The 27629-nt window shown below is 49.4% G+C and overlaps 1 protein-coding gene across 6 annotated transcripts in view; it reads left to right on the top strand.

Moving 5' to 3' along the window:
• The window catches only part of SLCO3A1 (solute carrier organic anion transporter family member 3A1), a 300076-nt gene that overhangs the window by 53034 nt on the left and 219413 nt on the right, over positions 1 to 27629 (top strand). For all 6 annotated transcript variants that reach the window (XM_032842354.1, XM_032842355.1, XM_032842350.1 and 3 more), the window contains exon 2: positions 10550 to 11015. In XM_032842354.1, coding sequence (XP_032698245.1) covers positions 10550 to 11015 — 466 coding nt within the window. The remainder of the gene's footprint in view (positions 1 to 10549; positions 11016 to 27629) is intronic.

The raw sequence follows: 27629 nt of genomic DNA, 5'->3' as shown, positions 1-27629 counted from the left end.
ACCTGCATCCAGAGCTGCTTCCCATGGCCGTAGCACGGTGGTGACGCCCAGTCGCATGGGATTGACCTGAGCGTCCAAAGCAGGGAAGTGTTCCCAAAAAATGGGGACATTCTCTACGCCTCTGGATGGAAGGAAAGAGGAAAGGCAGCGACAGGAATGGAAATTGATGCAGCCACTGTGGGAAACAGGACACAGTTTCTTCAAAACATTCAAAAGTAGAACTACCAGATGATCCAGTCAGTCTGCTGGTGGGTGTGTACACCCCAGACATGAACACACTAACTCAAGAAGTTACATGCATGCCTGTATTTATCAGCATTATTTACATTAGCTATGATACGGAAGCAACCTACGTGTTTACTAATGGGTGAATCCATAAAGAGGGGATTTTGAGTTGTTGAATACGGATGAGAATTGGGCGTGTTTGTGGATACGGTAGAGAAGGAGCCAGTGCAGGGGGGAAGAGAGCATAGGGCAGAGAGGTGAAGCAAGGTGTTCAGGGGGGCAAGAAGGTGGTGGGTGGGCAAATGGATCTGCCGAGTGGGAGGCAGGGATGCCCCTTCCCTGGGTGGAATGAAGCTGGGAGTCTTACAGGGCGTTCCCTCCTTTATCTTTCCGGCGAGCAGGAGCCCACCTTTGGCTTGGACAGAACACGGCACTGCTGTCACCTCCTGCACTAATGATAATCTCTCCATGACTTTGGTCCATGACAGCTATGGTACCTTTGGTACCTGGTTTGGTCTATATTGGTCCAGCATTTTCAGCACCTTGAACAAGGGAACATGCATCCAACACACAGTAGACTGTTGTACTCACGTTCGAACAAGACCATGTAGTGACAGGTTTACTTTTATTTTAACATGGGGGAGGGGGCGCAGAACTGGACGGGGCAGCAGGAGACAGAACTGTCGCTTACAGGTATGTGATCCTGGGCAAATTACTTCATTCCTCTGCATTTGTGGTTCCTCCCTGTAAAATGGGAATGGGCTGGATCCTTCTCAGCACCCACGTTAGCAGTAACATGCATCGTCCCTGTGGTCGGTCACTGTGTGTCTTAGCGAAGCTGAGGGGGTTTGGTGCCTGACATGTACTGGACGGACGGGCGGCAGAGTCCGCAGGGAGCTGGTGTGAGCAGATTAAGAAAGATGAACTCTTCACTGTGTATGACTGTTGCCTTCAACTGCTCTGACCCCAAGGTTTTGACTTTCTTCTTCTAGAAGCCTTCCAGCCAGTGCCTCACGCAAATGGGCATTGTTTCATTCTGGTCTGTGTTTATCTTGTACCTGGATGCTCAGGTTTTGGTGAACGTGTTATTTTCTTATCAGCTTATTTGTGGGTTCATTTCTTTGAGTGGACATAATTAAGTGGAAGCAGATTATCATGGTATTTAGGACGTAGGTATTAGGGCTTAAATACCTGTCCGGTGGGTTGCTGTTGAGGAATGTATATGTGATGATCTTGTACCCTGTTCTGGTAGAAGCAGTTTTCATGTAGCACACACCTGTGGAATTACAAGAAGAATTTGAAAACCTGGAAAGAAATGGAATGCTTATTTGCAGCCCTGGCATCCCATTCCATTTCTCAAACATGGCGGTAGGTTGGAGTCCGAGATTCCTGGTAAGCAAGGCAAAAAGGGAAACGCAGCTATAATCAGACTGTTGAATAGCCTTTGGTTGGAGGTGAGACTGGAGAAGCCAAAAAATTAGTTCCTTGGAGCAGCAGACCTTTTTCTAGTACTTAAACACATTTCTCCTATCTCCTATCTTAACCCAGTATTTCTGAAAATAGATACATATTTTTTCCAGGGATGTTCAGGATTTTAAAAAATGGATAACAGAATTTCAAGAAATGCTACATAGTATATACTTTGATGGATGATTAACAATGCATGTTACCATTTGGGAATCTTTCATAAGTCTAGCCGTAAGGAAACCTGTTTATCTTTGTTCAACGCTGGGTTTTCAAAATTATATATGACTTCAAAGTTCTTTCCCACCCTGCAGAGCTTTTAACAATAATTAAAACTTTTAAAAAAATTTAAATAGTCTTTTACAGTAAGAGACAGAGGACAGGAGGGAGGGCAGAGGAAGGGGAGAGAGACAGAACCTCAAACAGGCGCCACTTGGGCATGGAGCCTGATGCGGGGCTCGATCTCATGACCTTGAGATCATGACTTGAGCTGAAACCAAGAGTCGGATGCTAAACCCAATGAGCCACCCAGGTGCCCCCCCCCCTTTTTTTTTTTTTTTGCTTTTTATAAAAGCAAGTTTGTTACTAATTGCTTGGGACTGCCTCTGCTTACTTGATGGAACCCACCTGCTTACTTAACGATGTGGATGGGGGAGAACCCCACTGAGGCCGGGATAGGGGTGCTCCATCCCTCTGGTGTGGGGCTAGTGACTGGGCTTCAGTCCTGGCCCCTGCCTCTGCTTACTGTGTGGCTGTCAGCAGAGTTGTCATCTTCTCCAGCATCCAGTTCCTTATCTGTAAAATTGTACTCTCAGTATCACCTACCGCATGGAATCACAGTGTAGAATTAATATGTCAACATATGTAAGGTCCTCAGTACTGTATGTCCCATAAGAAATTAGTAACTGTTGAAGATGGCTGTAATTAATATCACCCTGTTCGGGAGCCTGCTGTGATGCCACATTCCTCCCATGGTACTAGGTACTAACCACGCTGTTTCTTTGGTTACTGACTGTGCTTTGAGACTCGTTCGCCCTTGGTGATCACTGCTTATTTTCCTAGTTGCCATCTCCATGATTCTGCGAGCTAGTTGAGGGTATCTCCAGCCCCTGGTTTAGGCCCTTGGATGGCCCAGATAGTCAGTGTGGGGTTTTTCAGCTCAGCTGACGGTAAGCCTGGACCCTAGGGCATCGAGAGAAGTCTAATTCGGTGAAAACAGTTCTGCCTGGGGGGGTGTTTGCCTGCATCAGTTGTTAGTATGTTAGAAATCTCTTTCTTGAGACTACGTCTGGTCTTCTAAACATTGTGGTTGAATGCTGAAGAAATCATTTAACTCCTGCTGTTCTTCAAGTTTCTCTAACAGAAGAGATCGGGTGCCACATAAATTGTGAACTGAAAGAATGAGGTTATAAAAGGTGCTAAACCCAGATTATGAATAATAGCCTGATGCGGACATTTCTGGTGCTGACCGTGGAGCTCAGTAACAGAGCAGACGAGCATTCTGTTAGTTTTACCCAGCGGAGAGGGAGAATCTTTGTTTTCCATGATGGACCACTGAGCTACAGAGAAAAATCAATGATGAAATTTATGAGTAGGAGGCCTTTAAATTCGGAGATTCTGTTTTAGAAGAGAATCCTAAAATGTTACACATTCTCGTAGAATTAATTGAACATAAAATTTCGCTACATGTAAGGAGCAATAAAAAGTGTTTCTGTTGTATTTTAGGGCCATTTAGGGGAGAGAGGTAGCAGAAGAGATGAGAGAAGCTAAGAAACGGGATGTAGAGGGGAAAGTAGTCTGAGAAAGAGGCGAATAATGAAATAGGATATAGGGAACGGCAGAGACGGGCTTACAGCAGAGACCAGTGAGGCTTAAGGAGAGCCAGGTGGCAGCTCTCACTCAGGGTAATCAGAGAAAAGGTACAGAGAGGGTCACTGGACTCCCAGGACACTGCCGCATCAAAGGGGAAAGTCATGTTGCGTATTCGCAACCCCAGGCATAACTGCTGTTACAGTGATGAACATCGTACAGAACATTTCCCTTGCATTTGAACCCGTGGCAAGCTGTGAGGGCAGGATTTTCATCTGCACGTTACAGACGGGGAAAGGGAGTTACAGGTGTGTTAAGTGCCTTGCCTAAGGTCCCACGGGTAATGTTTGACTCCCTAAATCTCTCGTGTTTTCCACCTGCCCCTTCACGTGTACTGATGATTTTGGTGAGGGCTGAAGGCCAGAGTTAGGTCTAAATCAGGGATTCTCCGTGTAATTCTTACTGTGCTTTTTGAGAACAGTGGTTGGAAGAGGACAGCCATTTATTATGTGGTCATCATATAGGCTAACTCATCCGCCAGCAATGTAGCAACAGTGACTAAATGCCTCTTTTCCCCACTGACCTGCGAGGCAGAAGAGTGATCTGTTTGCCACCAGGGCAATTACGGGAGATGTTGTCTTTTGTTACCTGGTTCTGCAAACATCACATCCTGGAATTCACAAGCGAATGCCCTGCGTGCGGCATTTCCCTTGTGCCCTAACTTACGTGCTCCAAGGAGCCACTGTTCAGATGAAAAACAAAACCACACACGGTGCCTCGTTTAACCAATGAAATTGTTGCTTCTTATAGGACAGTGCTGTCTGGGCTTATGTGGTTCAGCCCGTCCTGCACCATCCCATTCCTTACTGCAAGGAGACATGCCCTTGGCACATCAGACAAGAAACTGAAGTTGCCTTGCAGATTACTTTCATGGAATTAATAAACTTGCATTACAGCCTTGCCTAGATTGACTTTCCTAGGCCAGCAAGAGGAGGGCTTCACAGACTTGTTATAAATGGCCAGTGTGTTTATTGCCAGGCATAAGAATAACGTGATCTGTCAAACTGGATTGACTGAGAACAGTAGAGCAGGAATTGGGGGAATCTGTGGCCTATGGCCAAATGCAGCCCACTGCTTGTTTTTGTTAATAAAGTTTTATTGGAACGCAGCCATGCCCACTGTTTTGCATATTGCCTGTGGATGCGGCTTTTGTGCCAAGATGGCAGAGTGAGTAGTTGCTACAGAGGCTGAGTGGTTCGGACGCTGCAAATATTTACTCTATGGCCCTTCGCAGAAAAAGTGAGCTGACCCCTGTTTGGCAGGGGGACTGCACGTCATACCGCATGTGACTGTAGTTTAGGTGAACTTTACATCTCCCGGACTGCTTCTGCATCTGCTCCCTGACATGGGCCCTGCTGCTGGGCACCAAAGGTTAAGGGTGAAGCTTCCTCCAAGTTCCCCTGGGGCAGCCTGCTGCTCTCTGTCACATCCCATGCCCCTCGGACAGCCTGGTGTTAAGATGAAGGTTCTCCCCAGTCCCAGGCTCCTCCCAGCCTTCCCACGCTCTCAGCCCTCACATGGCCCCAGACTGAGCCAGCAGAGACTCTCCCGAGTTCCCTTTGCTGTACCTTCCTTGGTCCACACCTCCTCAGCTGCCAGCCCTGCACTGTTCTCCTTCTCTGGGCCCTCTCCCCGGGGCGCTATCTGATGCTCTACCATCCCTACCCTGCAGAAGCCTCCTTTCCCACCAGTACTGCTGTGATAGCTGCCCTCTCAGGTTCTTCTCACTCCACGCTAGGCCCCGCTGCCAGGATAATGTTGCTCCTGCTCAAGAACCTCTCTTGGCTCCCCATTGACCTCCAAATCAAAGGCAGACCCTCAGCCTGGCCTTCAAGATTGTTTTATTTCTGATGACTCCTCACCATCTTCTGAGGCTTAAAGGTCTTCCCCCGACCATGTCCCAGGCCTTGTCTGAACTGTACCCCACACCCCCACAGGTCTTTGCTTGTGGCATGTTGTAACCTACCCCTACCCTCACCACCCCGTTGATCCTTGTTGTATCCCAGAATCCTGGGTGTATTTTCCTTCACGTGCAACCAAACATGCTCTCACTCCCTTAAACCCTCTGCCACTCTGTTCCTCTGTCTGGCAGGCTGTGTTGGTAGGCTGTGTTACTCGATGGCTTCTTTCTGCTTTCCCCAGATGATAAACTCCCACCGGGTAGGGATCGTCTCTCAATTACAGTCACGTTGCTTGCACCTGCGACGGAGCACGCATCTGGGTGGGACTTGGAAGTCACACAGAACATGCGCACCGGTGATGAGGCGAGAACTCTCAGACGCACCTACTGTGTGCCAGGTCCTCTGAGGCACGATCTCGTAATACTCACTCGAGCGAGTATTGCTAACGCTGTGCAGACCGGCGCGGAAAGATCGGCCACGTGCCGTCCCAGGCAGATTTGGCCTCGAGGCTTCCCTGCTCCCACGCTGCACGCGGATGACCACGTTGCCCTGGGGTAGCATCCACGTTTGCGCGGCGGCCCCTCTGCCGCGGCCGCCCGGTGCGTCTATGCACACACATTCCTCCGCCTGCCTGTGTCTTAGGATCATCTGGGAGATTTGAAAGTAGCTCTGCTCCGGTGCGTATCTCCCAGATGCCATCAGAGCCCTGGCTGGGGGCGGGGCAGGCACTGGTGTTTTCAAAGGCTCCCCAGGTGATTGCAGTCCAGGCCCCGCGCCCCAGGCCAGAGTAAGAAAACAGGCAGACCTCTGGGAAGACTCCTGGGGGCTATTCGGACTGTCCGCGGCTGCTCGGGAGAACTTCTCTCCTTACTTAGTGAGCTCCTGACTTTTGAAGGTGAGGAAGGGCTCATCTCTACGTGACCATGGTCTCCAGGTGCCTCTTTTCTTAGGGCGTTCATGACAGCGTGGGCTGAAGGGCCCTCTTTTGGGCTGGATCCTCTTTGCTGCAGCTGGCCTGGGCAACCCTAAGAGGGGAGCCTCCCCAGAAGGCAACCCCAGTTTGCCTATGTGAGAGTGTCTCTAGGAGCTGAAAAGGAGAGCGTGCTTTCCACTCGTGTCTAATTAAAAAAAAAAAAACAAAAAAACAACTTCCATCTTGAGCAGAGGGAGGCTTGTTGACGGGAAGGGTAGTAGAGCAGTGGTCCTCAAAGCGTGGTCCCCTGAGCACCATCAGCATCCCCTGGGAGCTGGTTCGAATGTAAATCCCCAGCCCTCACCCCCGGGGCTGAGGCGTCATAAGCTCTCAGGTTAGAGTGGGGCGGTGATCTCCTCTGTGTGATTTTGCTGCCACACCGAGGTTAAGGAGCACAGCTCAAGGTTGATGGTGAGTACGTGGGTGGACCCCTGAACAGCAGTGGTTTTCTGCCCTAGCTGGGCATCCGAGACCCCCGGAGTCATACAAAATCTCGGGCCACTGGGTCTCTTCTGTTTTGGAGGCTGTATTTTTAACAAGTGTTACAAGTGTTCCAAGAGATTCTGAAATGCAAGCTTTTTTTTTTGAATCGTGGTTAGTAGAGACCTGATAAATATTGCATTCTTTTAATAATAACTTCATATCCACTTGGCACAGGGTAAGGACACTTTCCTTTTCCTCCTGGAGTTAACGGTTCCTTCGTCTCTAATTACCAAGACGTTTGCCATCAGTCCTATTGCCCATTAAGTAAAGACAGTCGTTCCCTTTAGCATGCATATTTCTCGTTGCTGGATTGTTCACTGCCACATAAAAGCCACAAGTGGGTTTTATGGTCTCGTGCATACTTAATTAGTTCATCTTCTCAAAATTGTGTTTTAAGTGAGTGAAGACCTTAGCCTCTGATCTGATCCACAGAGCGTCTTTTCAGAATGTTCGCAGGGCCTAATGCTTCATTCAGAGGCCACAGGTCAAGGAGGTGAGGTCCGTTCCACGTCCTGTCATCCCTTGTGGGTTTTCCAAAGACCAGGCTTGAGGCAGGACGAGTGGAGTTGCAGGCACAGACACCAGCTCTCTCTAGAAGAGCTGATTAGTTTTTGTTTTGCCTACAGCTGTCTCCATCCCCACCATCCTTATCTGTCATCATAAATGCCCACACCTGTGTGATATTTTATGACAGGTCACACCTGCTGAAATAGCGCTGTTGTCCTGTTTCAGATATGCCGCCTAATATTTATGTCATTAAGCCTTGTGGCAGGAGTGAAAAACAGCTTTTGCTCCAAACCTTCCCACCTGCTGCCCTCCCACGTCTGTTGTCCTTGACTCCCGTCATGGGGGTCACCAGGCTGCAGACCCATCAGGCGTGAGGGCACTCTAGTGCCTGGATGTGTTCCCGCTCCTTTCCTGCACCCACGTCTTCTGGGCATCTCTCAAGGCTCAGCACAAAGGTTGGGGACAACCTCCCAGGCAGACAGACTATCGGGTTCTGCACTCCCACACAGCTTTACCTATTACAAACCTCTGCTAGAGCGCTGATCCCATCATGCTTTTTTTGTTGTTGTTATTACAAAGCAAAGGAGTGACTAAAGGCAGCCTTTGTTTTTCTTACCCAGACCTTCCAGAAAGAACTTCTTCAGGAGTATCTGAAAACCAGTTTAATGAGACCAGACTGGCTAATAAATTTCTTTTCTCGTCAATTGCAAATACTTGGTGTTTGAGAACTAAACTAGCCACATAATGGGGGCCAACTGAGTTGCGAGCTGGCTTTGTCTTGGTTAGGAAATGCAGTGGGAATGGGAATCAGAATTGGAATGTGGGCAAGAGTGGGGACGCAGATGTCCTGTGGCCAATACCAGTGTTAGAACACTCCTCTACTGAGCTCGCCCCCCACCCCGGGGCCAGTGCTGAAGGACAGACCATCATAGTGGGTGGCATTGCATTACTGCCATGCTGCTGACCCTGGGCTGAGTCACCTGGGGACTGTCAAGAAATCCCAGGCTGACCCCAAGACCAGCTCAGTCAGAAGCTCGGGGAGGGACTGGGCATCTGAACTCTTAAGCATTTCCAAGTGTTTCCAATCTGAAGGTAGCTTTGAGAAGCCCTGGGTTGAAGAAGGCTGTTTGAACGTGTGGGGTTGAAGATGAGGTTGGACAGAATCCCTGGGCTACTCTTCTTTTTCATAAAGTGCACGGAGACCTGCTGATCCTTACAGGTATAGCTGGGTGTGCCCATGGCCAGAGGCTGTGGATGCGTGCATTTGGGCAGTGCGGCACGTGTTCATACGTTTGGTGGAAGGCGAGATCCACAGAACTCTCATTCCTCCTAGTCTTTAGTCACCCAGAGCCTGCAGCCCAGAGTGTCTTGGAGAGAGAAGTCTGCCCCTGCAAGCCTCTCAAATTCTCCCTTCCATCTCTCTTGCCACTTTACTGACTTTGCCTTTCCTCTCTCCTCGTTAATAGTTTGCTGGCATTCCTCGCTCCACTCTTCTGTGGCCCATTTGGCACATGATGGCCACACCTAACATCCTCTCTTCTGCTTTGATGTTGCCCGATGCCCAAGATAAGTGACCGTGGTATAGGTAGCCCTTTACAGCACTTACCCTGTATGTTGTTTGCTCCTGGCACTCCTGTCCCCATTTTATAGACGGGAAAGTGAAAGCATAGGGTGAATTGCCCAAAGTCTCAGAATCAGGATGGTCCCAGATGTTCTGGCCCTGGAGTTCTGGCTCCGCACCCCACTGCTTTGCTTCCTCTCCCTAGGCTCTCCTGCCAGGTATGGAAAGGCTGCTCTCTGCTAGCGGACCTTCCATTATTTTCAACCCTCATGTACACACTTCTGGGTTGATGTTCCCGTTCCTGCTTCACTAAGAAATCAAAGCTTGGACAGATGAAGCAACTTGACCGATATCATAGAGCTAATTAAGGGAGTAATAGCTGGGATTCAAACCAGGTGTTCCTCTCTCTGTGCGCTGCATTTTTTCCACCACACTGCACGGGATTGCCTGATTTCTTTAGGGTGGCATCTGTGGCTCTCTGGAATCTGTCACCAATCTACCTTTCCAACCATTTTCCACTCCTTTATTAAATCATGCCACCAACTTTTGCTCACTCTTTAGCCTGGAGTGTACTTCCCTGCCCAGCTAGGGCTATCCAACCTCCCATGAAGACGGGGACTCTCGCTGATAATACCCCATGTGGAACCTACAAACAGTAGGAGGCAGGGCCATTTGCACTCCCCCCCCCCAGCTCAAAAGCCCTAAAATAATGCGTCTCTTCTTGACCCTGCTCCTGTGATGCCTGTAGCATGAAGGTAATATCCAGGGACTTGTATTGTAGCTGTGTTATGTGTCTGTCTGCTAGGTGGCATCTTGAGGCCAGGTGTCCTCTCTTCTGTGTGTGTGTGTGTGGGGAGGGCATTGCCAAGCCACTGTGGAGGTTTACTATGTGTTAAACAGGTGAAGAACAGACTAGAATACAGAGGTGGGGAAAGTCTTAAAAATGTTCCATCAGGGGACATTAGCAGGGCTGCAGGGCAAAGAACAGTCTAGGTTGTTTATTTGAAGGCCTCTAGGGAAATGTATGTTGGAAATTTCCAGAGGGAACTGGAGCTAATGATTGTCCCAGTGAGCTAATCCAGCGTGTCCATTTTGCCAACTAGGGCTTTGTTTTGTTTTCTTCAGGTAGGATTTGCTAACTTGTAAAAAGCCCCCAGCCTCCTCCCCCCGCCCTCCCAGCATGGAGTTTCTAAATAGGGTATAGTTTGGGAGCGGGTGAAAATGGACTTAGGGCTTGCCCATGAGCACGGGATGGTGGCCACGTGTGGAGAAGGGCAGTTGTGTTTCCCAAATACAGGCAGAACCTTTCAGGATGGAAACAGGTGCCAAGAAAAAACTTCCTTGCCAGCGGGAAAGTTAATTCTTTGGCCGTCGAATTAGGGTTATCCTACTAAGTATTTTTCGGACTCTTCAGGTTTAAGTCCCTTGTCGCAGGTGTCTTTTGCCTCCCAGAAACACTGCGGAGGGGCCAGGGTCTGTCCGCAGGCGCCCCGCGAGGCCGGAGGGGGCTGCTGCTCGGGTGGCGTGTGCTAGCACTGGCCTTGAGATTTCCTTTTGCACCCCCAGGTGAGCGTGCTGACCACCCTGGAGCGGAGGTTCAACCTGCAGAGCGCGGACGTGGGCGTGATCGCCAGCAGCTTCGAGATCGGGAACCTGGCGCTCATCCTCTTCGTGAGCTACTTCGGGGCGCGCGGGCACCGGCCGCGCCTCATCGGCTGCGGCGGCATCGTCATGGCCCTGGGCGCGCTGCTGTCGGCGCTGCCCGAGTTCCTGACCCACCAATACAAGTACGAGGCAGGCGAGATCCGCTGGGGCGCCGAGGGCCGTGACGTCTGCGCCGCCAACGGCTCGGGTGGAGACCAGGGCCCCGACCCGGACCTCATCTGCCGCAGCCGGACCGCCACCAACATGATGTACTTGCTGCTCATTGGGGCCCAGGTGCTCCTGGGCATCGGTGCTACCCCTGTGCAGCCCCTGGGCGTCTCCTACATCGACGACCACGTGCGGAGGAAGGACTCCTCGCTCTACATAGGTAGGTAGGAGCTGCGGCGGTGTCTGGGCGCGGGCCCCTGGGCTGCGCGCTCTGTTAGTAACCGGGGCGCCTTGACTGAGGAAGGCAAGGTGGGCCCGTGAACGTTTATGGTTCTCAGACTGGGCTGCACATCTGTGGGGGGTTGGGGTGTGGGGGCTTTGAAAAATGGGGATACCTGAGTTGTACCCCCAAGAAAATCCAGTGCACTTGGGTGCTGCCTGGGCGGGCATGGATTGTTTTCCAGGCTGTCCAGGTGATTTCGACGCACGGTGGAATTGGAGGTCGGCTTAATGGATGGGAAGACACGGTCAGGAGGGGTATAACGTGTTTTCACCTGCTTTTCACACGTGTGTGGACTTGGAGCTCTCTGGCATTACCTGCCAGGGCATACTTGGGGTCTGCACCTTGGAAACCCCAGTTTTTAATAATCGAAATGATCTTCTGGTCATTGTCCTGTTGAAGTTCAAAGGGGGAGAGATGATTGTCTTCTCAGCACTTGATATCATTCAAAGTTGATCACTTCTGGTCATTCTGCAATGAGGGTATTTACAGGAGCTGGATGTCTAGAAAGAAATAAGGTCTGTGTGAGTTTTTAAAAAATCATTTTGCGTCCTAGCTTCTGACATTTTGTACTGGCAAGATGGACCCTTTCGCCGGGTCTAAGGTTAAGCAGCCTCGAAGTTAGAGTTTTTCTTACATCAGACAGGGGTCCTCCATCACTGCTTTGGGGCACTGTGGCATGGCCATTTGTAGGGCAAGGGCCTCCCGAGCGTCTCTGTCCCTTGTTCACCAAGGGTCATTTGGCCTCCCACAAACATCTGGGCTGTTGGAGCGTTAAGACCTATCCCCATTCACTGAGGGGTAAGCTTTGACAGAATTACCTTTTCCTGTGGAAACTTTTTGCTTCCTGAAGCACTGTTAATTACCATGCAAAGGTTTAGGAAAAACTAGAACTTGAATGGAATGTGACCTAAAGCTTTGTACCAGTTCAGCTTCCAGCATGCTCTGCCCAAGGTTTCTGTGCTGGGAGGGCTTGGAATAGTTATACACCTCATGCCGGCTTTCCTCGGTGGCTTTCTGTCCCAGCTATGGAGTACATGCTTTCATTGGGCAAATAGATTGCAAATACAGGTTTCTGTTCTTTGAGTACAGGCTCAGGGTGAGAAAGGTGGAGAGTGTGTCTCTTGACCCAGGGGTAGAGCACACACAACCTGGTCGTGACTTAACATCCACTACGACATGGAACCCAACATAGAGTTGATCTTCTAGGCTGAAGATGGCCAGACCCTCCCCCATGTGGTTAGGGTGGGTTCTGTAGGTACTAAGGACATCATTTACGTTCTGTTCTTCCTAAAACTTGAGCAGCAGCCCCTCCATGTGATTCTGCTGCAGAGTAGGACATGGGCTGTAGCATCTAGCCAGGTAGCCTCCTGAAGTCCAGCCAGACCACTGGTCTTGGACTTGACCGATACCTCCCTAAGATACAGGGAGAGCTGTTTTCTGGTATTATCCATCATGGCAAGTAGACAAATCAAACCACAGTAAAGGAAGTGGGAAACGAAGATCTGAGTTCTTGTCTCTGATGATGGAATCCAATGGAAAAATTTCCCTCCAGAATCCTTCCTCTGGGGCACCAGGCCCAGAACCCTCTTCTGGAAATCTTCCCTGCTGAGTTAGGCCATGGTCTTTTCCTGCAGTTGGGTGGGACCTGGTTTGTGTGTGCAAAGCTTTAGGGGGAGGAGGCGCTCTGGTTTTGTGTGGGGCAGGTGGAGGCATGGGCAGTAGGGCCCCCATTCAAGGGAGAGGGCCTTCTCCAGTTCTGAGGCCATGGGATTTACTGTGAGTCTTTGTAAAGAAGAATGTTTCCGGTGAATTTCTACCTGGGCACCATTTTTTTTTTTTCTTCTGTAATAGTGGAGTTGGAAGTGTCTATTTGTGTGGTACATGGACCTTTCAGCACTGGTCCATCTGGCATATTCCAAAACATGATAGCACATGGCTATGGAGATGGCCTGAGTCTCTGAACTGGTTTCATGGGTCTTTGTTGACAGGGAGCAGGAAAGAGTTGAAGCCTTCTGGGAGAGAGGCCTCAATAGGTGGTCTTACTATCCCATGCATGCTTGGGATTCTCCAGAAACATTTTAAGAAGACCACAGTGTGTGCAGAATGTATGTAACTGGTTCATTGGTTCATTCATTTATCATACAGGACATATTAAAAAACATGCTTGTGATCACGGGACTATTTTAGCATTTATCCCTTCTAATGGAGAGCTAGTTCCTGAAGCTGCTTGAAACTTCGGGAAGTCTATGGGGGAACCCACTGAATGTTACTGATGAATTATAGCCTTCTATAGTGCCTGCAGAGAGGAGGGAGGTCTGAAGGGACTGGCACTGGGACTGTGTGGTTGGGTACCTACTGGGGTGCAGTAGCATGTGTGTCCCCTGCTTCCAGCTCCTGCAAAGCTGGTGAGGAGCGAGAGGCCCACAGCCGGCCATCTGGTCCAATGCCTAAAATGGGAGTGTGGATTGGAGATGGAGAAGAAGATAAATACGGCCTTTGTAAGCCATAGACTTGTTCACAGCTGATCCTCTCCTCTGTGTGTTCACAGAGAAGGGGATGAGGACCATACAGGTTTGGCCACAGGCTGTTGGTGACAAGACCTGCCCCTAGCGTGTGCGTGTCCTTGGTCCCCAGTCCTGGGGTGTGTGTGCTTCTGTGAGGCCATGTCATGGACCTTGTAATGGGGGTGGGGGAATGGAAGCCTTCCATCTCCAGTCAAGCCGATATTGTCCACTGGAATGACTGTTTGCTTTGGACGGTTGTGGCCTAGCCATCTGCCAAGCTCCTGAATTCCTTGATGGGCCATTCACAAGGGGCTTTTCTGGCTGGCACCGGTCTGCAGCGGCCCCTTTCCAGCCCGGGAGGGAGCCAAGGGAGCTCATTACCAGGGGACAAAACCAGCTGAATGGGAACATGGCTCTGCTGGCAGGCTTTTCACTCCCGTACAGCATGGAGCCAAGCCTCACGGAGCAGCTAGACAATGACCTGTGGGTGGCACGTGGCGCTCTTTCTTGCTAGCGGGACGGATGGGGCAGCGTGGCAGTGGAGACCGTTTGATGCTGAGGCATGACCAGGGCTCAGGAGTCGACCCCTTTGGGAGTCTCCTCAGGGAGCCTCTGGCCCATGATGTAACCTTCCACAAAATCCATTTTCTTAGCTGTACTGTTCTTCCAAGTTCAAAACCTGGCCAGTCGTAGTGTAGGCAATGGTAAGTAGGATAATGTAAAGGACTCCCTGTGTCCTTCCTTAGGTTCCTGGGTCAGTGAATTGTAACCTTGTTCTCTTTGAGGAGGAAAAAGGTGAAATGAGTGTGGTAGCGATTTTTTTTTAAATAACTTTATTCCTAGTTAAAAAGTGTGACATGCTCACTGTTGACAACTTTGGAAGTATAAAGAAAGAATTAAAGAATCACTGCTCTTAGCTTTATGATTATATAACGTCTTTTTTTTTTTTTTTTTCTCCTGCATTGGTGTACTTTTCTACCAAAAATGTTCAGGAGGCACCGGGATGGTGCAGTTGGTTAAGCATCTGACTCTTGGATTTGGCTCAGGTCATGATCTTGGGGTCCTGAGACTGAGACCTACGTTGGGCTCCACACTCTGTGGGGAGTCTGCTTGGGATTCTCTCCCCACTGCCCCGTCCCCCACGCTCACTTGTGTGTATGCCCTCTCTTCCCCCTCTCTCAAGTAAATAATCTTTAAAAATGTGTTTATAACAAACATCTCTCTCCGTATTTGATGCACTGTCCCGTGTTACTCAATATTCTATGGTGTTACTGTTACACACGTAACATTCTCCTGCGGACTTCTGCTGTCCTGTTTAATGCCCTCTATTGTTGGACATGTGTGTTTTCAAGTGTTCACTGTTGTGAATGAGGCAGACAGGGACACGGATTCTGAGAGGTTCAGGGACTTGCCTGGGCTAACTTAGCTGAGTGGAACTGGACTCTGGGTCTGAGGGTGGGGGTTTTCCCATTTACATCTGGGATCTGTCACCAGGCTGGGGTTGTGGGGACAGGGCTGATGGATGGTCCAGGGGTTCAAGTACAAGTCAGGGCATTGCATCAGATGGCGTGAAGGCTTCAGGAAATAAGTCACAGGAGCCAGCAGGGCTGGAAGAATGCAGGGTGCCTCCCAGCTGCTGGGGGGAAAGGGGTGGGGTCGGAATCCGGAGTGGGTGTCCCAGCCCGAGCTGTGGGAAGAGGGGGGAGAGGGGACTGTGGTCCAGGCTAACCATCCAGGGTGGGGTCTGGAGCTCCTTCTGCTCTGAGTAGAGGTGGGTGCGGATTAGAGCTGGCCCTTCTCAGGCAGGGGTGGCTGGCATGCTCTGCCTTCTGCTTCCCTGTCTCCAGCATGGCAGGGGCCCTCCCCTCACGTGGCTCTACATTCCCTTCTTGAACCACGATGGCCATTAGGTGATTGTGGTCCTGTTGTGTTTGAAGTCTGGCTCCTCACAGCTTCCCACACGCTGCTTCTGGTTCTGCCCCTGGGCTCACCCCGAAAACTTGCGGTCTGTCTGCCGTGTTGTGATAAATCCCCAGACAGCGAGCACCAGCCTCGCATGGGTAGGGTGGGGCCACCTGCTACTTAGCTCTTCTGTGCCGGAGCCTTGGTTCCTTAGTTCCTTACTGATGTGGTTTCCTGCCACACTTGAGAACCACTGTTTCCCTCTTAAAGCTGGGTGCTGCGGGCTCGGGAGCTCAGGACCAGGGGGACAAAGCCGATGAATGGGGCGAGTGGGACATGCGTACTGTGTTAGTTTAAGTTTGTCCTAACACAACACCATAGCTGGACATCCAAGATTGGAGGTATCAGGAGAGTTGGTTTCCTCTGAGGCCTCTCTCCTTGGCTTGTACATGGCCCGGGCTCCTCCTCCTGCCTTCAGAGTCTGTGCTCTGTGTGCGCCCATCCCTGGGGTCTCTTTGTGTCCTGGCTTCCTCCTTTTAAGGACATCAGTCAGAGTGGATTGGGCCTCACCCATAGGACCTCATTTAACCTTATTTCCTTGCCCAGACCCTGTCCCCAAATGGTCATGTGCTGAGGTCCTGGAGGTTGGCGCTTCAACCTAAGAATTTTGGGGGCGGGGGGACCTGATTCAGCCCATAACTGGTACCGAGGGGGCCAGCGCCAGACTTAAGACTCTTGCATCTTCCTTATTTCCCTTTTTAAAAAAATTAATTATTATTAAGACTCTTGGATCTTCTGTCCTAACTTTTCTGTAAGGAACTGCATTGTTGTGTCTTACCTGTTTATTTATAGGTGCCTAAAATTTTTTGAAGATGTAGATCTTTTTTTTCCTAAAACTTAATTTGGGATAATGCTAGAATCCTCGATTGTTGCAAAATGCAAGGAAGCCCCCCGTACCCTTCATCCGCTTTCCCCCAATGGTAACGTCGCACCTAACTGTAGTATAACACTGAAACAAGGATATTAACATTGGCGCAATCCATGGAGTTTATCCAGACTTTACCAGTGTTCTGTGCACTCGTTTGTAGGTATGTATGTGTGTGTGTGTCTCGTTCAGTGCAACTTTATTACATGTGCATGAGGTCTTCAAAATGCAGAATGGGGTCCAGATGAAACCAGATCATTCTGAGTCGTGCACGTTTGGCAGACACACAGGTAGGAGCAATGCACGTGTGCACACTTGTGTGCATACACGGAAGAGGGTACTGGGACTGAGAGAGGTCTTAGGTCGAGTGGAAGCTGCCTAGAGGAAAGCGACTCTTCGAGAAGGCTTCCCTCTGCATACCAGGGAGAATGGGGCCCTTGCAGGATGCCCCAGTCTACCCAGCAGTGGCTCCCAAGTCGGCCGGCACATACATTAGGCACCAATGGGTCCTGTTTTCTTTATCACTTATATTGAAACCCAGGGCAGCCCTCTGTGTTCTAGCTGATGCAAAGAGAATTATTCTCCGATTTCATCAAGTGTTTTAGTACAAAGGTCACTATGGTACCAGCCGGCACCCAGAGTGAGCCCACCTTCGCGGCAGAGCCCTGGGAGCTCAGAGTTCTTTTGCTTTCTGATGAGTTTTTTTTTTAAAGATTTTATTTATTTATTTGAGAGAGAGACAGTGAGAGAGCATGAGCGAGGAGAAGGTCAGAGAGAGAAGCAGACTCCCTGCAGAGCCGGGAGCCCGATGCGGGACTCGATCCCGGGACTCCAGGATCATGACCTGAGCCGAAGGCAGTCGTCCAACCAACTGAGCCACCCAGGCGTCCCTGATGAGTTTTTATTGTAACGTGACATTGGGTAAAATGTGTTTTAACTCTTCAAAGAGAGTGGGTCGGGTTTGGATCAAATAAATACACTGTGACTGTAGTTCATCTGAAGAAATGATTAAAAAGCTCTCCCTTGGGGTGCCTGAGTGGCTCAGTGGATTAAGCCTCTGCCTTCAGCTCAGGTCTTGATCTCAGGGTCCTGGGATCGAGCCCCACATCGGGCTCTCTGCTCAGCGGGGAGCCTGCTTCCCCCTTTCTCTCTGCCTGCTGCTCTGCCTAGTTGTGATCTCTCTCTCTCTCTGCATTAAATAAATAAAATCTTTAAAAAAAAAAAAAAAGCTCTCCCTCGTGGGAGCAAGAATCGTTCATTATATTCTTGCAACTTTATTGATATCTGTATCATTAATTTCTTTTTCTAAGATAAATGACGCTGTAAAGCTGGTCACTCGGTTTTGGCCGCGTTCCACCCCCTCTCCCCAGCTGCTGGTCACATGCCATTTTCCGTGTGTTCTAGCAACACGCTGGGAAACACGCGTGTGGCTCTCACCGGGTGCTTCCATATTGCCTGGGCTGCTAGAAGCTTCTCGTTCATTTTCAGCGGCTCGTAATTCATGCCCTGTGGTTCATGGAATCACTTCTGCGCTCCCTGCCGGTGTGACCTTGGGCAAGACTCCCAGTGTGGGCTCTGGAGTCTGACAGTTTTGAGATTCAAATCCTGGCTCTGCCACGGAGCTGCCACCAGGGTTTTGGACACCTTTCTAGTTGACTTGAGCCTGTTTCCTTAGCAGTAAAATGAGGCCGGGATCTACCTGGCAAGGCTTTGCCCTGGTATCCTTTGCATTGGATTTCATGGTGGAGATCGATAAAAACGGTCCTGTTCATTCGGATGGTCCTGTCCTCTCCAGGTGCGGAAAGGCCGGTGGGAGTAAGTGACTTACTGAAACACACTGGCAGGTCTCTTGACAAAGGGTAGTCAAATCCTGGTTTTCAGCTTGGGACGTAATCCACCTCATAGATCTAAGAATAGCAACCTCTTCAGTCTTGAATTAAATCGGCAGGGCTCTTCTTTGCCTACAGACCCTTCCTGTGGCTCATCTCAATGTGTATAAAGTGCCAGCAGGGCCCCAGACAGCGGGTGGTCTGGTCTGTGGTAAGTCAGGGGCACCCTAGCCTGTGTACCCTAGCCATGGCCACGACGTGAGGTTCAGCTTAGCTCTCTGGGTTTCGTCTCCGTGCCTCCTACTTGGCTTCTTAATACTGGCTCTGTTCTTCAAAGAATGTATTCTCATTTTAGGAAAACTGGGAAAAACCAAAATAGAGAAATAATTTCTGTTCCAGGTACCTATACAAAATTCTTGTCCATATTTAGGCGTATTTAATTCCAGCCTTGTTTTGTGTATATTTTTAGTGAAGGCCCTACTATATGCAAAGCTGGTTGCAGCTGACATATTGTAAACTTACTGATACAGCAGTTAGATGTAAAATTTATCATCAAGATAACTGCAGGGTATTTCGTTAATCTAGAAATGCTAGAACGTGCTCATTGGGCCTGTGCCTGGCGAGCATCTCTGTGGCTATAGCCGCATCTGTATCTGCCGAAAGCTTGAAAAACTCAGGTTGGCGCAGATGATTCCGTGTGAGCTGGAAAAGCAGCCCTTTGGGCTTGCACTGACTTTTTCCAGAACAGAAATAAGTGAGGCAGAAGCAGGGCTTGAAAGAGGCTTCAGGCCGGCCGGGAGTGTTGGATCTGCACCCCCCTCCTACCTCTGCTGCTCAGGGCAGCAATCGTACGTGTGCTGCAGGGGCACAGCGAGCCAGTGACAGACCGCAGACTGTGTGGAGGCTGGGAAACCCAGGGCTTTTGCTTCATCCTCTGCCATTTGTTTCCCTGGGAATGCAGAGTCCGTCTTGCCCAATCTTCTGATTTTTTAGGAGTGACCAGGAGTCTGCATTTTTCAAGGGACCTGAAGTGCCAGCTTGTCGATGTCCCCTCCAAAAACCCTCCGTGAGTCAACAGCTCGTAGGCCAGCTCGAACGCTTCGGTGCCTTGCTGTTTTGGAGACTCTGATCTTGAAGTTGTTTTCACCTTTCGGATGGTGAAGAACTAAAACAAAGGGAACAAGGTGGTGAGGAAGGTAGTTGCACGTCATGGATGCCATGGCCAGAACAGATGGTGTCCTTTCCTGGGATTGCAAGGGGTACGGGTGTTGGGTCGGGGAAGGGGGCAGCGGCTCTGGTATGAAGCAGGAGCAAGCGCCTGCTGCTGGGCCTCTCAGGGTGCCTTTGTGGCCCAGGCTCTGCCTCCTAAGAATGGGAATCCCAGAGTGGGTAAGAAATGGAACCATTTCTCCAAACTGAGCGTTGTCTGGCTGAGGACAAGTCGTGCTCAGGCTCCAGAAGGGAGGGTCAGAATGCAGAAGCAAGTACCACTTGGAGCTGGTTGGGGGCTGCAGACGTTTCCTGCATGTGAGCATCTCTGCTGAGAGATGTTAAAACCCAGCATTCAGGTGGTTGATAGACCAGAGGTTTTAGGCTCAGGAGGACCCAGAGAAGATTCACGGGGAGGATGAAGGCTGCACCTGGGGGTGGGGGTCGTCTTTTCTTCCGCCATCAAAGGCTCGTTATTTCTGTACCAGCCTCTTACTGCACCTGACTAGTGAAAGCAGATTGATTTCATTTTTCTTGTCAACTGTGCCACAGGCATTGTTGTTAACTATAAAAGGTTCTGCGCTATTTTCCTGAGTAGCGAGCATGTTCTTTACCTTATTTGTAGACTTTGTAACTTCTTTCTAACCTAGAATAATCTTGGTTTTATCTCCTCCCCGCCCCCACCCCCCCCACACACACCTGCAAGAAGCACTCGGAGAACAGCTGTGTGAAGGCTTTGGTTTCTGTGGGGGGCTGTGATTTGCTGCCATTAACACTGGCCTCAGGGGTTGATGGCATTCCTCTTCAAATGAGCTTTTCAGGGCTGGAAGATTCTTGTGTTGAAATGCCTCATGGAAGAATCGTCGTTGTGGACGTTTGCTTTTTGCCTCGTTCTGCACGTTTTTGTGAGGGCACATTGCCTTTCTTGCGAGCTGCAGACATGATCGTGTGGTTCAGGGATGGCTGACCACGACATAGAGAAGGTCTCTCCTATGCAAGGATGGGCCCAAGGAGCGTGACAACCAGAGTCTGCCATGAGGTTTGGCAAGTAGACTCAGAAGTCACTTTCATTTCCAGGACTGCTAGCTGTAAGCTCTCAAAATGCAGAGACCCCAATGCTTGTCATTGCTGCCACGGGCAGAGATCTGGACGTAGGATTGAGGACTGCACAAAGGAAGGTAAACTCAGGGGCAGAAGAGGAAGGCAGGACTCCCTGGATCCAGCTGTGCCTGAAGCCAGCTTCTAGCCCTTGGGATCTCAGTGACTTGAACACATGAATTGTCTTTTATAACCTTTACAGTCCACAGGCATGGATGCCCTGTCAGGTCAAGGAAGAGTTGGATGGATTGCTTTTCTCTTAAAGTTTGGCCATGTACCTTCCCATGGGGCTAGTTTTCCTGCGCAAGGAAAACGCCTTTGGGCTATTTTCTTCTGATCACAGAGCCAGCTCTTTTCTGATACCAAGGTGTTCACCCATGGTATACTGAAGAACAGAACTCCTGACCCGATACCTTTAAAAAAAAAAAAAATGGGTGGGGATTTAGGTTGGAAGTTCTGATTCAGTTTTCCATTTCATTATTTCATAGCACTTAAGTTACAGGAAAGGGACCTAGAGGCCCGAAATGGATACCCCCTCCACGTTCTCCCTAACCACCCAAGCAAAACACTCAAAAATAACCTGTTGGCAGGCAGGCCGGCTCTGTGCAGGAGCAGGAAGCGTTTACTGGCAAATCATGTATGTGGGCAGGAGAGCGGCCAGCATGTCCATTCCCTAGTCAGTGGTGCTGTTTATTGAATGGAAGGCACATAACCAACCCTGGGTCCTTTCCTGACCCCAATTGCCGAAGCTGCTTTAAGCCTCCAGAACGGCCTCATCTTGTCGGGAGCAAAGACGCTCGATGAGAATGCTCCATTTGTGATCCGGCTTTGCTGTTCATTCCTGCCAAGCCGTGTGTGTGTGTGTGTGTGTGTGTGTGTCCGTGCATGTGCCTGATTGGCTCGCATGCCGATGAAAATCTGAACACACCAAAGGATTAGTGGCTCGTGGTCATTCCTTTAAAACAAAAACAAAAACCACAAAAAAAGGTCAGGTGTAGTCTTCAGAGCTGGGGTTCTGGAATTTGCCTTAAGAGTGTGAAGATAATATAGGGGGACTAGGAGGCTACTTACCTGGGCTGCTTGAAACGAAAGGTTCCCAGATGTGCTTTCGGGGAGGGATCCGTGACCTTCTAAAATTCTACGGAGGTGTACTCTTGTGGGGAAGTTTTCGCTGGCTTCCCCAAGAGGTTTGTGACCCAGAAAAGGTTAAAATCACACAGAGTCCTTATGTGGGGCAGACCCCGATGATGGGCAACTTGGGGTAAGAGAAATCAAGAGAGCTGAGGTGATGGGCTGTGCCGAGTGACAGATGGAATGTTGTTCAGTGTCAGCTGTCAGCTTGATCTGCTCCCCGGGGAACCCCTGTGCTTCCAACAGGAAGCATTTGGGGCATTGCTCAGGCAATGGGGTTGAAAAGTCAGAATGTGTTCCCAGGGACTCTGGAGACACCCTCTCAGCCCTCCTCCTCCTGTGCCTCCCCTTTTACCCCCCCCTCCAAAAAATAGTTCCTTTGGGGCTAAAATTTTCCATCCCTTCTCTCAGCCTAACTGTGGGCGTTTGGGGTAATATTCAGCAGATTTTCTGTGCTGATTTGAACTGATGCACAGAGAAGAAAATCAACTTTTTTTTTTTTTTTTTTGTCCTAAAAGCAAAGACATTTTAAAAATGCACTTTGTTCATTAATGGAATCTGAACTCTCAAAGTCAAAACTTTCCCTGTGTTCTTACTGAGAACGATTCCCTCGGGGGTGGTTCTAAACAAACAGATAAGTAGGCAAAAAGTTGTGAGGGACCCCAGAAAATCATCTGGGGACGCCGATGAACTTGGTGGAATTTGTATGGGCAACACGTTCCCTCCCACGCTTTTTGGGATAGTTGCTGCATTCTGTCTTTACCAATTCCCATGCCTCCTGTGTCAGGTATGGGATGGTGGGGAACAGGGCTTGGGGGAGAGATGATGCTTCTCTCCTCTTTTTTTTTTTTTTTTAAGATTTTATTTATTTATTTGACAGAGATCACAAGCAGGCAGAGAGGCAGGCAGAGAGAGAGAGAGAGAGTGGGAAGCAGGCTCCCCGCCGATCGGAGAGCCCAATGCGGGGCTCGATCCTAGGACCCTGAGATCATGACCTGAGCCGAAGGCAGAGGCTTAACCCACTGAGCCATCCAGGCGCCCCGCTTTTCTCTTCTTCTAACGTTCTAAGCACGAAGCACCATGGATGTGGTTTCCCAGTGCCTCCCTTTCTGCCCCAGTCATGATTGCCATAAGAACATTCACGTTTGCCCACCTGCCTTGTGCGTGGCTAATGGAGTTTACAAAGGGAATTTGGATTCCCAGCAAGAGGCCTCGTTAGCACAGCAGGGATCTGATAGATTCTAAAATTGTCTATGGACACTTGGAACCTTTGAAACCCATTGGTGTCTATTATTAGATCCAGATTATTTCACCTACCCTGGTCTGTACATTGGTATCAGGGGCAGGGTAGGGGGGCAAGGAACCTTGCCTTGATCCCACTGGATCCACTGGATTGGCTGGAGAAGGCATTACTAGCTGTGAATCTGGGGCCGAGGACAAGATTTGAAAGCCATGGGGCACATCAACAACAAAATGTCCTGCATTGGTGCTTTTATGTTTCAGTATCAACCTTGTTGGTAGGTTATGAGCAAGTGTTTAATTTTAGGAGTCATTGTGGTCACAAAGAAAATTTAACAGCTGTCTGCTTGCTCGGATAAGTGAGTCAAGGACCTGTGGGTTTGAAGAATGATGTTAGCAACACTGGATATGCTCGCTCTCATTTGGTGTCCTTGCTGTACAACAGACCGAGCATGGGTGCTCTGCCTGTGGTCTCACGCCCCTGCCTTCCAAAGCCCAGGGAGACAGGGGTTGCTGTTCTCGCTATGCAGATGAATAAACTGAGGCCTGGGAGGTGAGGCAACATGTCCAGGGTCCTACAGCTAGTGAGTGGCAAGGCCCAGAGGGTAATTCTGGTCTTCGTTATCCCAAAGACTGTGTGTTTTCTGCCATATGCCCCCCTCCCTCATCCTCCGAAACTGTTGTGGATAAGAGGGGACCCCAGGCATGCCCTACTTAGTATTAAACTACTTCCTTATTTCTTTTTAAAGACTTTGTTTATTATAGAGAGCGAACATGAGTGGGGGAGGGGCAGAGGGAGAGGGAGAATCTCAAGCTGACTCCACACTGAATGTGGAGCCCAATGAGGGGCTTGAACTCAGGACCCTGAGATCATGACCTGAGCTGAAACCAAGAGTCGGACACTTAACCAGCTGAGCCAGCCAGGTGCTTCTGCTACATTATTTACACACACCTCTCTCCACCCCCCCCCCCCCCCCCCCCCCCCCCCCCCCCCCCGTTATACTAAGTACCTGGAACTTCTGATTTTTATAATAAAGTATGAAATGCTGACCCATGTGTAGGCTAAGGGAAGTTAATTGGGTGTAGGGTGCTCGGGGCCTGGCTTCTCTGTGGGAATTTTTTAAATGCATAAAGATGAAGTCTTGTTCCTTCAAACAAACCCCACGTGGGATGTTTTCACAGTCTCCCTGTAGTAAAGGGACAGACACTCCCCAGACGGTTTTGTTCATGTGCCGGGCCCTGCAGCCTGTAGTTGGTGTACGGTCATTGTTCTTCCACAAGAAGAACTTGGACTTGGGGGTTTTTCCCTCCCAGGCTGAGCCATGCTGGCTTGCTTTTGCTGTGCAAGTCAGGGGTGATCTTCTACCCCCACTAGGCCACAGGTGGGACAAAAATGGTAAGGTGGGGCACCTGGGTGGCTCAGTGGGTTAAGCCTCTGCCTTAAGCTCAGGCCATGATCTCAGCGTCCTGGGATCGAGCCCCGCATCGGGCTCTCTGCTCAGCAGGGAGTCTGCTTCCCCCTCTCTCTCTGCCTGCCTCTCTGCCTACTGGTGATCTCTCTTTCTCTGCCAAATGAATAAAATCCTTAAAAAAAAATTCAAAAAAATGGTAAGAAGGTGGGAGAGACGATGGCTTTGTGAATCTTGTGGGAACAGGTGACGTAGGAAGATGAAAGCACAAACAGAGCTCAACGAGCTGAAATACTCATACCCAAGGTCTTTTAACAACGGAAAGTCATCACCAGCCTGACCGGCCAGCCCGGCAGTGTCCTGAAGACCTTCCAGAGTAGAAGGTCTGTGGAAACGAACTGGTCACAGGAGCGGTGACTTGCTGGGTCACAGAGTGGCAGAGGCCTCCCATGCCATCCTGGAGGGCATGATGTCCCTCCCGGTAGCTACGTGCGCAGGGGAAGTCGGGACACTGAGCGTCTCTGGCTCATGACTCCAGATCCCTATTTCCAGCTTGCTTGCTCGCTTTTTTTAACTTAATTTTTAAATTATGGTAAAGAACGCCTAACCTAAAATTCACCGTTTTATCCATTTATAAAATGTACAGTTGAGTGGTGCTAACTGTATTCATACTGTTGTGTGGCAGCTTTCCAGAACTCTTCCCTCTTACAGAACTGAAACTCCGCACCCACGAAACAGGCCCCCTGGGCGGTGGCCGCCACCCTTCTGCTCTCTGTGGGGTCCGACTCTCCCGTTACCTCTCCTAAGTGGCATCCTATAGCGTTTGTCTTCTCGGTACTGGCTTCTTTCATTTAGCGTTACGTTCTCAAGGTTCCTCTGTGTCATAGCCTGTGTCACAATTTTATTCCTTTTTTAAAGGCTGAATAATATCCTTTTATGTGTGTCCACCACATTTTGTTTATCTGTTTATTTCTCAGTGGACGTTTGGATCGCGTCCACCACTTGGCAAGGGTGAGGGGCGGTGCCCTGAACATCTGCGTGCCCGTATTTCTGGCTCGTTAAGAGACCGCTTTCCACTTGGGTGTCCTATGGTGGTGGCAGAGCTCAGGAAGTCCAAAATTCACCTCCTTAGATTTTCTCTCAAATTGGCTTTGTCACTGGTTCACCTGGTTCCTCCCTTTTCATCCCTTGGTTTAAAAGCAACCACCTCTCACTGATCATGGCTTCTGAAGGTCTCTGGTGTCCCCCCCGCCTCCGCCCCACCCCGTCCCTTCTTCTTTCCCCCTCAGTACTCCCAGGCCAGGTCCTCCCCTCCTCTCCCCTGGATGAGTGTGTCTGCCCTTGATGATTCAGCCCAATCCAACTTGTGTCCAGTTTGTCTCCACATTGCCGTAGCTCCAAAGCAGGTTCTGAACATTTACAAACCTGGAGAGAGGCGTATTCTAGAACCTTTGTTCCAAAATTTCCAAAGCCTGTGCATGGAATTTAACTGAACGTCATTATATGCCCAGTGAATAATGATAGTATGGTTATGTATGTTAAAATAATGCATATGTTTAAGATAATAATACTGTATATTTTTAAGACACGTAAAATAACTTCTTTTTAACAAGTAGAGACATGTTAAATTTATTTGTCTCCATACAATGGATGCGTTGATTTAACAAATTCTGAGAGTTGACCATGTGTCTACCCAATGCAAGGTGTTGGGGGTACATAGATCAGACCTAGCACCAGTCCATAAGAGAAGTAATAATGTCAGCAAACATTTATGGGGCACATCCTGTGGCCAGACACTGGGCAGAGTTCTCTACGTGTATTATCTAGTGTGATTCTCAAAGCAGTTCTTTAAGTTTTATTGTCTGCATTTTATGGAAGGAAATTAGGACACAGGCATTGGGTAACTGGTCCAGGAAGAAACAGCAAGGGGACCTGAGCCAAGGGGGTTCCTTCTCCAAGGGGTGCGTTCCTCTGCTTCCAGCCAGCTCTACCAGCAGCTGTCATAAAATCCAAGAGCTGGGAACACAGGGAGGGCAGGATGAGACACCAGGCTGATAGGAACCTACACATGCCTTTGTATATGTTGAGTTAGAAAATATTCACCACATTTGCCCAGGGATATTTTACAAGTGTGAGTAGTGACTCAGTGCCTTTGCAAAGAGACACGCCATCTTCCAAGCCATCGCTGCTGTTGGAGAAAGGAAACCGCTTTGTGCATGTTCTCAGAGCAGGGGCTTGTGGAAACTCCATTTTTCAGAGGCGGCAAATGCTGTTTCCTGATGTGATGCATCATCTGGTCAAGGAAGTAACGTGAAAAAACTTCTCACCTTGGCTCAGAACGGGGAAGGTGAGGTCTCTGAACTGGCCGTCTGGATGTTTGGGGGAAGCATTTTTAAAACCTGTGAGCCTTCCCAGCTGGGGAGATGGTGTCAACTTCCTGTGAATCACGTGAATCGCGTAGGGTCGGCCTGAAAGGGGCCACCTGGCCCTGTACATGCATGCACGTGTGTGTGCGCGCGCATGTGCACGTGTGTGTACACGTGCTTGCTGCGTGCTATGCTGTTGCCTTAGAAAGCTGTGGACGGCAGGAAGCCTCCAGCGGGAGGGTGCAGACCGTGTTCCAGGCACTCAGAAATGAGTTTTCTCTTTTCCTCTGCATCGTGACCATTTTACAGAGTAGGAGACTGAGGCTCCGTAGAGTTGTATCATTTGGTTAGTATCTTTTAGGAAGTGACCAGCGTTGAACCATAGTGTCTACTGATTGCGTCTGGCCCAAAGCTGAGATTTTGTAGAATAATTGATAATTTTATTATGGAGAATTTAAAACACATGCAGAAGTAGCAAGGGTCATTGAATGAACCTCAGCATGCTCGTTGCCAGTTATTACCAACTCGGGGCCTTTCTTGTTCTCTCTGTACCTGCACCCAGTCTCCCGTTAAGCCTTAATGATAATTTCTTAATATTAACAAATATGTACTCAGTGTTCAAGTTTCTCTAGTTGTCTCATTAAAAAAAAAAAAAACCACTTAATTAGATCTAAAAAGCTTTATGCTTTGCAATTAGTTGCCTTGTCTCTTAGGTCCCTTTTCATCTATAGGTTTTTCTCTCTCTCTTCCTGCCAGGTTAAAGAAATGGAATCACTCATTTATCTTGCAGTTTTGTACAGTTCGGATGGTGCTTTTTAACATGTTCTTCTGTCCCCCACCTGCATTTTTTTGTAAATTGGTTATTAGCCCTAGAGGACTGATCAGATTCAGGATTAAATTTTTTTTTTTGCAAGACATACTTCGTAAGCGATGATATGT

This window comes from Lontra canadensis, unplaced genomic scaffold, assembly GCF_010015895.1.
Source record: "Lontra canadensis isolate GAN:19392208 unplaced genomic scaffold, GSC_riverotter_1.0 scaffold128, whole genome shotgun sequence".
Taxonomy (NCBI): Eukaryota; Metazoa; Chordata; class Mammalia; order Carnivora; family Mustelidae; genus Lontra; species Lontra canadensis.
Note: the sequence above shows the minus strand (reverse complement) of the source record. Positions and strands in the feature narration are given on the sequence as shown.